Below are 13,451 nucleotides of genomic sequence, written 5' to 3' on the forward strand. Positions count from 1 at the left end.
AAGGGTTTACTTGGATTGATGTTATCTGATGTCACATGTGAACATGTGTCAAATTGAACCAGGCGGATCTAAAATGGCCTGTGGAGGTCACACGTGGGGATCTTAGTCAGAAATGCCACGTTCCTCAGAGCCAAGGTCAGCATCACATTACTGTAATGTGGAATAAATCGGAAGGTTGTCGAAAATGCAAACCTCAGTGACGCTTCAAGACAAACCACAACATTAGGACAGGTGGACATGGGTTCAATCTGAAGAAGAATACATTCAGTTCCAATGTCTGGAGGTTCTTAGAACTAAGAGTGATTCAGAGTATGACAAAAAAGATTAATAAAACTGTGCTTAATAACCAGTATCCATCAGCATTAGCCCAGTGGTTTATTACAGTCATTTGAGTCTGATCCTCAGTGGCATTGGAGATCTGGATGTGTAAGTTTTGATTTATCCACAAGTCTCTCAACATACCACTGAAACTTCTGAAAGTTCTCAGGAGGTCCAGCAGTCCTTTTGTGACTGTGAAAATGCAGCTTTCTGTTGGGCTCCTGAATTTCCTTGCTGCTGTTTTTGTTTGCCCCAAACATTGCAAGCTCAGTGCCCAATTTCAAAGCATGCATCCCACTCATTTTCAAAACTGTCCTCCTCCCCGGCATACTGCCCATCTCAGCTCTGACTTCATCCCTCTTGTCAGTAAGACCTTTATCCATACTTCCCTTACCTATTGAGTTGACTTCCCCAATGTCCTGCTCATTGGCCTCCTAAGCTACATTTTACTCACACTGACTCACAAAAATGTTCCACATTCTATCTCCCAGTGATTTCACATTTTCCTATATTAATCTCCCTCAGGGCCTTGCCCTAACACACTGAAATGAACATCCTCATAGTTATTTCTAAGTTCTTATGATTATCTCCCTGCTCCCCCATGCCACACTCACCATCCCCCCCCCACCCTCCACCCCCCCCGCCCCACTACTTCTGCACCCTCATCCAAAAATCAGTGTTCATTCTCTTCAATCTTTTTACTGTGACCTTTTATGCATCCCATCTTCCAATACTTCTACAACCTTCAGTCACTGGTTCTAACTGAATCCTGGAACTTATCTTTCTGACCATGCATTTGGTTTTCTCTCTTATTTATTCAATTCTTGGCATCTGCTCTTTCTTGATGAAGCAAATTAGGAGGGTTTATTATGTTAATGGTGCTATATAAATGCAATTTGTTATTCTCTAGATACTGTTGGCTCATTTTACTCTACATTAAGCCACCCAGTGATCCTTTCTTTCAAATAATTAGGCTGAAATGTGATCTGATTGAGGAGACAATGTATAGACTGCATTTTCCATTCACAACTACAGTAGGTTTCTTAAAGGCTGACTGCTTTTCACTCTTAGTCTATTTGGTAATCATCATTTATAATTACATTTGACATTTATTGACTGCTATGGATTACAGAAACAAAACTGCCCTTGGGGGATCATCACCTGGATAATTTTACATGAATGATTGCCTTTGGATTTTTGCAATCCAGTTCAATATTCTTAATTATCTCTGCTGGCTGCTTGTCTATATTTATTTTGTTCAGTGGGACTGTCTGCGAGTTCACGTAACGGGCAATCCAGGTTATTTACAATGACATGTTTACAAGTGATCTATCATGGCGCTGAACCTTTTCTAAAATAAAATTAATTGAATTGTGCTGGGTGAATGGCAGATACGCCTATATTTTACAGTTAGGGGAAAGTATTGCCTTGCCTTTTAAATATCTTCAGCTGCGAATAATTTTGATCTATTGGTCATAAATGAATGACATACAACCTTCCATCAAAAGCATTATGATTAAAGATGAGATGGTGGCTCAGAAGACTAGTTACAAGTAATACTTATCCTACAGGTTTACATACGAAATAGCACCAGTGTTTGTCCTCATGGAACAAATCACACTGAAGAAAATGCGAGAGATAATTGGTTGGCCCAGTGGGGACGGTGATGGAATCTTTTCACCTGGTAGGTAATATGATCAATTTATTTTGGTAAGACTCTCAATCTGTAACAGTGTAGCCATGGAAAATGGATTTTGCTGTCAAGCCAGTGAAAGCAAGTACATAATTTTAACTATAGCAAAAAATCCAACTTGACAATTATTTTTCAGCACACTAGTGAGATGCTGTTTCCCTATTTTCAATATATTAGCCTTCTTGTAATTCAATACAGATATTTAATTGAGCAAAGATACTTGGAAACTTAGGCTAAGAATAAACAATCACTCTAAGTTTAACAACCTAAGCAACATTCTAGATCAAAGATTAGGATCCCACACTTTCACTGAACTGGGATTTCTCTTAGTTTAAAAAAATGCCTTTCCTATATAAGACTAATAAATATGATTTAGGTTTTCAATGTTAAGCGAAAGACGCTCAGTTTAAGACAATATTTGTTCTTTTGAGGAAATTTGAATATTGTTTGTTTTAATGTCATCACTGGGATATGTTCAGCTATGAGCGTCAAGTACTGTGGCGATGGTGGTTTGTTGGGATTCCTGGACATCCTCAAAAATCATAAAATCTCTACAGCACAGAAGCAGGCCATTCAACCCAGCAAGCCTGCACTGACAAACAATCCCTCCCAGTCCCTATCCCCGCAACTCCATGTAGTTACCCTGCTCATCCCCTTGACACTGAGGGGCAATTTAGTATGGCCCATCAACCTAATCCGCACGTCTTTGGACTGTGGGAGGAAACCCACGCAGACACGGGAAGAACATGCAAATTGCACACAGTGACCCAAGGCTAGAATTGAACCCGGGTCCCTGTCGTTGTGAGGCAGCAGTGCTAACCACTGTGCCAGCCCAATCATAGCCAAATGAGTTTCAAAAAATGGGGAATGATCTTACAGTCACGTTTCATGCCTATTTTCCTTATTGAAATCACACTCACCATTAATTAAAATGGACTCTTGTTCTATAACCCTTTTAAGCAGACATGTGCAGAAATCATTGCATTCTGTTGTGAGGTTAGGCCAATGCTGAATGCAGGACATACTAAGTGCCCTATTGAAAAGTGACTTTATAAAGGATCACATTTCAAACTATCTCATTTTTATATACTCTAAACTCAGGAACACTTAAATATCGTTGAAACTATTGAGAAACACAATTAGGAAATGTTTGGAAGGGTCACTTTAAGATGCTCCCACTTGATTTGTTTCTTTAGGAGGGGCTATATCAAATATGTACAGCATAATGGCTGCTCGCTACAAGTATTTCCCAGATGTTAAAGTCAAAGGCATGACTGCAGCTCCTAAACTGATCCTTTTCACCTCAGAGAACGTAAGTTGTGTGCTCCTTCAAATTTATTCTCGTATTGTTTCTTTCATTATGCTTGTACATGTTTTCTAAAATAAGTGATTTGGAATATATTTGTTCATTGCAGAGCCATTATTCAATAAAGAAAGCCGGGGCTGCACTTGGATTTGGAACAGACAATGTGATTTTATTAAAATGTGATGAAAGGTAAAAACCAATACGTTGCCATTGAGCTGACGTGAATCATACATATGTTAAGAATGCTACTTGATTGGAAAATTATAATGTTATTATCTGCTGATTTTCTAGCCAGGGCAATTGTGGTTTTTAACATATTTTGTTCCTAAAATGTTTACAGAGGGAAAATAATGCCGTCTGATTTAGAAGCAAAAATTATTGAAGCTAAACAAAAGGTATGTGCCGACATTTAATCCAATTATTTATTCCCCTTTCCTCACTTTAATAAGAGAATGTATTTTGTTGTTAACTCCCATTTTTATTTTCCAACTTTTCATTACAGGAGGCAAGACGTGCATTTCAACGTTTTGTTCAATTGGGACGTTAGAAAAACAAAATAAACTTGCTTATTTTTACAGGGATATATTCCAATTTATGTTAATGCAACTGCAGGAAATACCGTGTATGGTGCATTTGATCCCATTGAAGAAATTGCCGATATCTGTGCAAAGTATAATCTTTGGCTCCACGTTGATGTAAGTCTTATTTAAAATTTTTAATTTTAAAATGATCATATTTGTACATCTGCAAAACGGTTCCAATTATCCTATTTTCACTTATTTGTAGGCTGCATGGGGAGGTGGACTTCTGATGTCCAGAAAGCATCGCCATAAACTGAATGGCATTGAAAGGTAATTTCTGAGAATGTATACTGGTTATTCAATGGTGGCATCAATGGCTGCTAACTCTGAATGAATGTATTCATTGAATTTCCATCAAGACCTCCCATCTCCATCTGCCCAATCTAATAAAACAGCCTTTTAACCTATCTCCCATAGTTTTATAAATAAATGTTCGCAGAAGATGAAAAGTTTAACATTTTCTTTAATTCCCTATCAATGTTTTACTGGCTCGTTTTCAGTGATGTCCAAGAGAGTAATCTTTAATTCCTAGAGACGCCAGGATAATCATGGAGAATTGGCAAGCCTAATGGCAGTGCAGCTGGACAATATGAAAAATAAAAGATGACATGATAGCATGGTGGTTAGCAGTGCTGCCTCACAATGCCAGGGACCGGGGTTCGATTCTGGCCTTGGGTCACTGTCTGCGTGAGTTTGCATGTTCTGCCCATGTTTGCGTGCATTTCCTCTGGGTGCTCCGGTTTCCTCCCAAGTTCAATGATGTGCAGGTTAGGTGGCTTGGCCATGCTAAATTGCTCCTTAGTGTCCCAAGATGTGTAGGTTAGGCAGATTAGTGGGGTAAAAATGTGAGGTTATGGGGATCAGGCACCCAAGGCAAGGTGTTTTGTCAGAGAATCAGTGCAGACCAAATGGGCTGAATGGTATCCTATGATTCTCTCATGCTCTAAATCTTTCAATCTCCTTTTTCCCTCATCTTCTCTGTGTTTTTCCCTTTGCTTATCACTTCTGTATCCACTTTAAATAAATCAATGAATTATTGGCCTGGAAATAGTGGGTTGACTTGCCTCATGGTGTGTCTAAATTTTCTATAGTTCTAGAAGCTACAACCTATTGGATAAAAATCAACTAATTGGGTTTTTCTGATAAGTTCATAGGATGCTGATAATTATTTTGGTTATGCTTCAAAATTAAAAATATGTTTTGATCACATGTTTTACATATTTCCAATGTGGCTGTTTTCAGATTGGGTTGTACTGCATGATTGATCTAAGCATGTAACCATTAAAACATTGTGCTCTTATGGACCAATCAAACAAATAACAAATAATACGCAAACATTTTTAACATACCTTAAATGTATGTGATGTCATTACAGACTGATTTTTTTTCCAGAGCCAACTCAGTCACTTGGAATCCGCACAAGATGATGGGAGTTTTGTTGCAGTGTTCAGCTATTCTTGTCCGAGAAAAGGTATTTACTTGAATTAAAATACATAAACTAGCTTCTCTGGTTACAGTTGCCACAACACAGTCAGGATAATTTAGTTCTGTTACAGCACAATTCTATACATGTATTCAGTTCTAAAACAAACAGAATTAACTATGCTGGCAAATGATTATGAATCACAATAGTTCTGCCATTTTCATTTTGCTAAAACTTTCTTTAAGAAATCCTTTGTTCGTTCCAAATGTAACACGATTTTGCATGTTGTAAAGGGGGAAGTGTACAATGAATCATATATCATAGAATTCATTTTGTTTCTCTACCTGTTCAAAACTGGTGGCAAGAGCCTTGAAAGGAAAACTTTTTGCACAACATTTTAGAGTTCAGATCATTTGGCCTGAAGGGGGAGCACTGCCTTAGTTTGCATGGAGCTTTGCACTACAGAGAAAATTCTCCATGGGGTTTACTGGTTAACCTTTTACTAATGGGCGTGGGTATTAGCTGGTAACATATCTGAGTGCAAGAATCACAAATTTCACTCTAGCAAGTCTTTGTTCTCAGATTTACCCACCAATGTTCAGGGTTTTAAATTGAGTTTTATCTCTGAGCTCACAATCTTCAGTCAAATATTCAGCAAGCTTTACTTATTTCCCTGAATTAATAATTAGTAGACTGGATCATGCAGTTGGTCAGCTTGGTTTTGCTTTGGAATTCAAATTTGTATTCAGACCAAACTGATGGATGTTTCTTTGTGGGTAATGATATCCTCAGGGAAATGAGTTTGAGAACAGATTCACAGCACAAAACACCAAGAAACAATTATAATTTTAAATATGCTAATGATGTGATTTTGATGTTGGGATACAGCAAGTTTTACCTTTCAGCAGACACATACCAGTTGATGTTTGTTGCCCTCACTGGATGCTGAATATTCTGTTTCCAGGCAAGGGCATACTTCACCTGTTGATCATTGAATAAAATCTAACAACGATTTTAGTATATTCTTGTCTGGTTGCCATTTTCTTTTAATTTTTGTCCATTCATAGAATTCTCAGTATTCAGTGTCATAGCGCTTGTGATGATTGTATCTCTGCACGGAAAACAATTCAACCCCAGCCAATTAGGAAAAATACTAAGCAAGGCTATTACTTCAATTTCTTTCTACTCCTGACTATTCTATGCCTCTCATCTTTGTTTGTCTTTGACCCTCTCTTAATCAGTCAAATGCATTGTGTGTCTTTGATTCTGTCATTAGTGGCAGCCAAGTTTCAATTCAGATTCAGTTTGTGGCGTATACAATGTGCTTTCATCATGGTTCAAGCTCCAAAGCATAAATGATTTCCTTTTGCTCATGTACTTAGATTCAGGATCAAATTGTGAAGTTGATTTGTATAATTAAAGTAAATCAGTTAAGTTACATAGAGATGCAACTTATTTTGATAACTGTTGAAAAGCAACCAGAAGAGAGATGGCTCCATGGGAAGCAAATTTTATTGCTTATGCCTTTTACATAGTAACTTGGAATTAGCAGTTGGTAATGGGTGAGCTTGGTATGTAGTATTAAATAGGAACGTACAGAACAACAAAATCTGGCCCCTGGAAGTTGTCCTACTACAGTCATTTCACTATTCTAAAAATGGGTAATTCATGAAGGGACTGTGAAGTTTGAGGTAATACTGATGAATGGCATTATATGGAGCTCAGAAATGTGGATGTATATTTGGGTGGTTTCATGATAGGATTCAGAGAAATGCACCCCAAACTAAGGGAAGCACAATTTGATGGAAAATGGTGTATAGCCAAGACAATGATGCAAAGGTTGGGCAGGTATTTACGTTCTCCCCCTCAGATTTGAAAGCTGGGGCATAAAGTCAAGTGGGTATTCTTGAGCCCCCTACCACTCTCCCTGACCTATCTGAAAATTTACAAGAGGCAGAGGAGGCATTGTACAGCCATCCAGGTGTTGGTCCTATTGAGGCCCTTAATTGGTCAATTAATAAGCACTTGAGGGCATCACCCTGTCACTGCCAGTATTTTGTCCTCAGTGGAGAGGCCCAGGCCACACAGGATCCCTTTAGCAGGTGACAGAAAAGGCAAGAGACCTTCTTTGTGGTCCTTGTTGGACCTTAAGCTCACCTCCCTTTAACCCTCCCCTTTGACCCTCTCTAGCCCCCCACAACCCCTACCCTCCCTCCCACCACCCTGCAGTTGACGATGAATTATATTGCTCACAACACTTGTTGAGTTGAGCTACCAGTTCTGATTGTTTTCTTGTCAAGAGTTCCAACCAGGATTTGATAGTTACCTCATCACATACCTTGAGATGGGAGATTGCAATTCAGTCGATCTGCTGTGCAGAGATTTAGTAATCCTGCATCAAAGCCTATAGAGTCACAATGTGTTTGGCATCTTTTGGGATTTTTGCACTGAATAATTTCTTGGGTTCATAGTCATTGATGGAACCAGTTAGTCTACCTTCCATCTCCTTTTATTGGTTGTGTAACCTTTTCTTCTCAATGCCTAGGAAAGCAAAATCCATAGATCATAAAAATGAACCTTTCTCTGGCGTGGCAAGGATACTGAAATGTATCATGCATCAGAATATGATTGTCTTCCCTATGAAAGGTGGACTGAAAATATACCAGTTGGACCAAGAACCTGACTCTTAAACCAGCAAGATGGCTTTATTTAAGTAAAAGAAATAAATGAACCACTAACAGCCTAAGAAGGCAAATTACACACTTTGCTTTTCTCCTTGTTACATAAAATAATGAAGAATCATTCCCCTTTCTTTCCAAACATAATCCATAAAAACAGTAGTTCACTAGATGTAGCGAAGTTTCAATCTGACCTACTTTGCTTGCTGAACTGGCACAGACTTAGAACACACAGCTCTCCCGCTGCTACCTTTCAGTGCCTTCCTTAAACATTTGTCAAAAAGCAATTACACAGAGCATGGTAGCTAGGATTCAATGTAGACACTTGGTTCACTTGGTTTAATTGCTAGGATGGGAGATCCAGAAGAGTAATTCTCTTTAGACAGTGCTTCTGCCTAATGATTATGGCAGAATATACTAAAAATCTGTGCAGAATGCTTGAAGTTACCAATTTCCATTCTACACAGAAAACCAAGTCACCAGTTTTAATGATCCAGAATGCCTCTGTACTCAATAAGTATCCACAAAAGAATGCACCAGATGACTACTGCATGCTCCGTAGTTTTAGTCATGAGCCATCAGTAAGAACTTACTGAATAAATTGCATTTGTACTATAGATTCAGAAAGCACCAGACTGAGATGTCTAGTCTAATAAATTCTCAATCTGTTGTGTTCTTGCTTTTTGTTTCAAATATAAGGAAGAAAATTGTTTTATAATTACTTGAAAATGACTAATTGAACAACATCTCACCGCTTTTTTGTTTTACATTTTTCCTTTTGTGGTTTAAGTATCTGTTCAGAAAGATTTGGATTTACACATACTGAGAGAAGGGTTATCTTCAATGAAATGTGTGAGGTGCTGTGAAAACCCATTAGCAGTTTAATTTGTGTTGTTGTGTATTTCTGTCTTTGCCAGACCTTGCACATGATTTTCTTCTGGCCAGAGGTATCAGGCTTGTATTTTCTTCTGCTCTTTTGCAAGTACATTCTGCAGTGGACTCAATCATTTAAAATGGTGGGGGAACTGCTTGGGAGAAAACAAAATCCACCAGATTGCTTTCAAATCTTACAATTACTTGCCTTGACTTTAAAATATGAACCAACAGAACAGATTTTGCTCTCACAGATGAACAAATGGCACCGACTGTTCATTACACTGACATTTGTTCACAGATTTTCTATGGGGTTTTTCACCGATACCAACTGTAAATTCGAGAACCAAAATGGCAGAAGACCCTCTGTAGTAAGTCACAAAGCTGTGTGACAGAACAAGCAACTGTGTACCTCCTTAATAATCAGACTGAAGAATCATTAATGAGTAGCATAGAGTTTGAACCAGGAAGTGTCAGTCAGAATATTTAACTCACTGTCAAATCAGGTATTGAATTTGAAATGAAGAGAAGCAAAGGAAAATTGGATTAAGGGAAAGAGATAGAAGATACAGAAAGAAAAAGTAAATCTCTAGTACTCTAATTTTTAAAATTTTTATATCTCCAATAATAAATAAACTCTGAAGGAATGAGAGTCCACAAATAAACAAAAAAAATTAGTTCCAAAGAGGCTGTTTGATTAAAACTTATCACACATTAAAAATTTACATTCACAGGACTGAATAGCTGTAACTTTTTCTGGAATGTTTAATAGGCACGCATCACATAATGACTACATGTTGTTGCATGTGTTTTTGTGCTGAGATACCAGTACAGTGCAGTTTCTGGAGGATATGGGCAACCCAGATAACAACTGATGTTTATGTTTAACTGCCCAGAAGTTCAAATTCAATTTCCATGTGAATAATGCTGAGCACTGCAAGTTCAATACAACACAAGAATCTCATTTGATTTATCGTTCCATATGTGCGCTGACAATATACTGAGCTCTACGTTATAACTATCTATATCGACTCCTCTATTGTCTTTGATTTGTCATGCTGCTTCCCTGACATCCAGAATGGGAGGAGCAGAAATTTCTCTATTTAAATATTTGGAAGACCATTGTCCCCACCACAGTTTTGTTCCCAATACCATCATTCTATCAGGCTGATCCAGACTGATTGTAAACTTGGCATCCTACCGGCAATGTGCCAAGCTTCACATTTGCTTTCCATTATCAAAACTGCCTGCTTCTACTCTGGGCTATCACCAGCCCCATCCCTGCCTCAGCTTATTTGCTACTGAAACAGTTGTTCATGGCTTTCCTATCTCGAGTGTTAACTATTTTGATTTGTATCAACTATGGATCAGTTGTCCATCTGAATCAGAAGGTTATGGTTCAAGTTGCACTCCATGACTTAAGCACTCAAAATCTTGGCCAATGTTTATTTTTCAATGAATGTCCAACATAAAAGAACAATTTCACTTTTTTGTTTGTGGGAACTTGCTGTGTATAAATTGCCTGCCAAATCATTTACATTACAACAGTGACTACACTTCAGAAATTGTTTTGGGACTTTCTGGAGTTGTGCAAGGCCATACATAAAATCTTATAAATTTTTATTTCAGTACTGCCTGGCTGATCTCCCACCAAACTTGAGGCCATCCAGAATTCTTCTGCTATTCATATGCTAACTCACACCAAGTCCCATTCACTCATGAAACCTACAATTATTGATCTACGTTGGCTCCTGATTTGGCAGTGTACTAATTTTCAAATTCCATTCCTTATTTTCCAATCTCTCCATAGCCTCATTACTCCCTATCTCTCTAACTTGGCGTAGCCCACCAATGTCCCAAGATCTTAATTGCTCAATGATTCATGGCTGCCTTTGCCCTTTTCTCTGAAATTTCCTCCCTAAATCTCTGCCCTTCTTGACCTCTCGCCCTTCCTTTAAGCTGCTTCTTGCAACCTAATTTTTTTAACCAAGCTTTTGGCCACCTTTCCCACTATTTGATTTGATTTGATTTATTACTGTCACATGTATTGGAATACAGTGAAAAGTATTGTTTCTTGAGCGCTATACAGACAAAGCATACCATTCATAGAGAATGAAAGAGAGGGTACAGAAAGTAATGCAATCATAGTTAGTGTGTAGTGAAAGATCAGCTTCATGTGAGGTCGGCCCATACAAAAGTCTGATGGCAACAGGGAAGAAGCTGTTCTTGAGTAGGTTGGTATGTGTCCTCAGACTTTTGTACATTTTTCCCAATGGAAGGAGGTGGAAGAGAGTGCATCTGGGGTGTGTGGGATCCTTAATTATGCTGGCCGCTTTTCTGAGGGATGTGTAGACAGTATCAATTGGTGGGAGGCTAGTTTGAGTGATGGACTGAGCTTTGTTAACGACACTTTGTAGTTCCTTGCAGTCTTGAATAGAACAGGAGCCATACCAAACTGTTATACAACTAGAAAGAATGCTTCCTATGGTGCATCTATAAAGGTTGGTGAGAGTTGTAATAGACATATCAAGTTTCCTTAATCTTCTGAGAAAGTAGAGGCATTGTTGGGCTTTCTTAACTATAGTGTCAAAATGGGGGAACCAGGATGGGTTGTTAGTGTTCTGAACATCTAAAAATTTAAGGTTGCGACCATTTCTATTTTGTCCCCATTGATGTAGGTAGGGGTATGTTCTCCACTATGCTTCCTGAAGTCAATGACTATCTCATTTGTTTTGTTGACATTGAGGGAGAGATTATTGTCATCACATCAGTTCAGTAGATTATCTATCTCTTTCCTGTACTCCATCTCGTCATTGTTTGAGATCCAATACCTCCTTATGTGGCTTGATTTCAAAACTTGTGAAGCACTTTGGGATGTTTTCCTACTTTAGAGGGCCATATAAATGGAAATTGTTGCTGTAGATCTTCATAACTACCCACACTGTTTATTTATTTCTTCTTTGCCCCTTCCCATAACATAAACTATCTTTGAAGCATAAGATCATAAGGCAAGGGAGCAGAAGTGGACCATTTGGCCCATCGAGTCTGCTATGCTATTCAGTGAGATCATGTCTGATCTGATGTGGTAATCCTCAACTCCACTTTCCCGCCTTTTCCCTATAACCTTTGATTCCTTTAATGATTAATGAAGCAATAAGAATGCTGCAGCTTCACATAATGGGTAAGCTTTCATAAACAAAATACTATTCTCTTGCCTTCCCTCTCCCAAGGAAAAGAAAAGTGCTTGGCTGGAGAAGTACTTTATTTCGTTATTGCTGCATCCTGTGGGAAGAGCGTGTTGGGTCGCCCATTGACCTCAGGATCAGTTTTCATTCGCTCTCAGTCAGTATTAGTTCTGGGCGTAACACAATTCATTCTTTTTGGATGTTATGAAGATATTCGAATATAAGAGAATCACTTCTTCATATGAAGTTGTATGATGGTGTACAGTGTACTGCACACAGCTTGACAATAACAACCAAATTAGCCATACCTCCCACTGTGTAAGGGTTTGGTTTGTTAAATTATTCTTACAATGGAACACAGAGGTTCAAGTTATTTGAATACAGTTAGCAGCATAGTAAATTTAAACTACACTACATGGTAGTGGATTGTTAATTTGTTACCATAATTTACAACAAAATGGTTCTTCCAACAAACATCATGTGGAGGATATACCAAACAATCAAAACTGCTTCTTCATAAAGAGGGTGAGGAAGGAGAGAATGAGGCAACCTGGGTAATTCTCATAGACACCTAAGCATACCTAGAGGCTTAAGGGCAAATTGCTTCCTCTCCTGGGTAGAAAGATATTGAGGATCTTAAAATGAGTAAAAAAAAATTGGAACTAACTCTAGAGGATGATTGACAAAAAATGGAGTGTTGACCATATCTTACTGGCATTGATTATCAGCTTGGTACAAAGAGAAGAGGAGGCAGGTCTGTCTCAGTTAGCAATTCACTTTATTATCGCTGTTAGACAGCATACATATAAATCATACATTTGGTTAGAACATAAGCATGCAGTTTTTATCAAAACTATGCAGTCCAAATGCACACCCATTAGGTTTCCATGGAAATCCCTGAGTAATCACATAATATAAGAGACAACAACTGATCAGGAGAGCTGAGGCTCGCTAGGGGTTCATCTTCCCTCTTGATGTTACCTCCATGTGTCCGATGTTACCTCCATGTGTCCGATGTTGTCTCCATATGCCCGATGTTGTCACCATGTGCCCGATGCAGTGTCTTCTTCTGCTACATTGTTAATCTCTGGAATTTCAATGCTCCTTGTTCAGGAATCTTCATTCTTAGCATGTTGTTTATCTTTTTTGAGAAGTGCTGCCTCTTCCCTGTTGGTCTAAATTACTCTCTTATTTTGTACCTCAGCCCAAATTCCTAGGTAGGAATACTTCATTGCTCTCGGGCTAAATAAAGGCTTATGCCTCACATTTCCTTGGTCCTTTTCATAGAACTAAGTAAGCTTAACAAATTCAAACCAGTTTCAGGTTTTAGGTTACTGCAGTTCAAGCAGCCTTCGCAGACTTTAGCTGCTCCTAGATCTGCTCCTGCGTAATGA

The 13,451-nt window shown here is 38.5% G+C and overlaps 1 protein-coding gene across 4 annotated transcripts in view; it reads left to right on the forward strand.

Annotated features, from left to right (window-relative positions):
- Positions 1–13,451, forward strand: part of gad1a (glutamate decarboxylase 1a) — a 59,099-nt gene that overhangs the window by 15,362 nt on the left and 30,286 nt on the right. For all 4 annotated transcript variants that reach the window (XM_080199042.1, XM_080199039.1, XM_080199041.1 and 1 more), the window contains exons 7-13: positions 1,890–2,002; positions 3,208–3,323; positions 3,427–3,506; positions 3,658–3,712; positions 3,896–4,012; positions 4,104–4,168; positions 5,291–5,369. In XM_080199042.1, coding sequence (XP_080055168.1) covers positions 1,890–2,002; positions 3,208–3,323; positions 3,427–3,506; positions 3,658–3,712; positions 3,896–4,012; positions 4,104–4,168; positions 5,291–5,369 — 625 coding nt within the window. The remainder of the gene's footprint in view (positions 1–1,889; positions 2,003–3,207; positions 3,324–3,426; positions 3,507–3,657; positions 3,713–3,895; positions 4,013–4,103; positions 4,169–5,290; positions 5,370–13,451) is intronic.

The sequence above is a fragment of the Carcharhinus amblyrhynchos genome, chromosome 11 (assembly GCF_965287045.1).
Source record: "Carcharhinus amblyrhynchos chromosome 11, sCarAmb.v2.hapA, whole genome shotgun sequence".
NCBI classification, from domain to species: domain Eukaryota; kingdom Metazoa; phylum Chordata; class Chondrichthyes; order Carcharhiniformes; family Carcharhinidae; genus Carcharhinus; species Carcharhinus amblyrhynchos.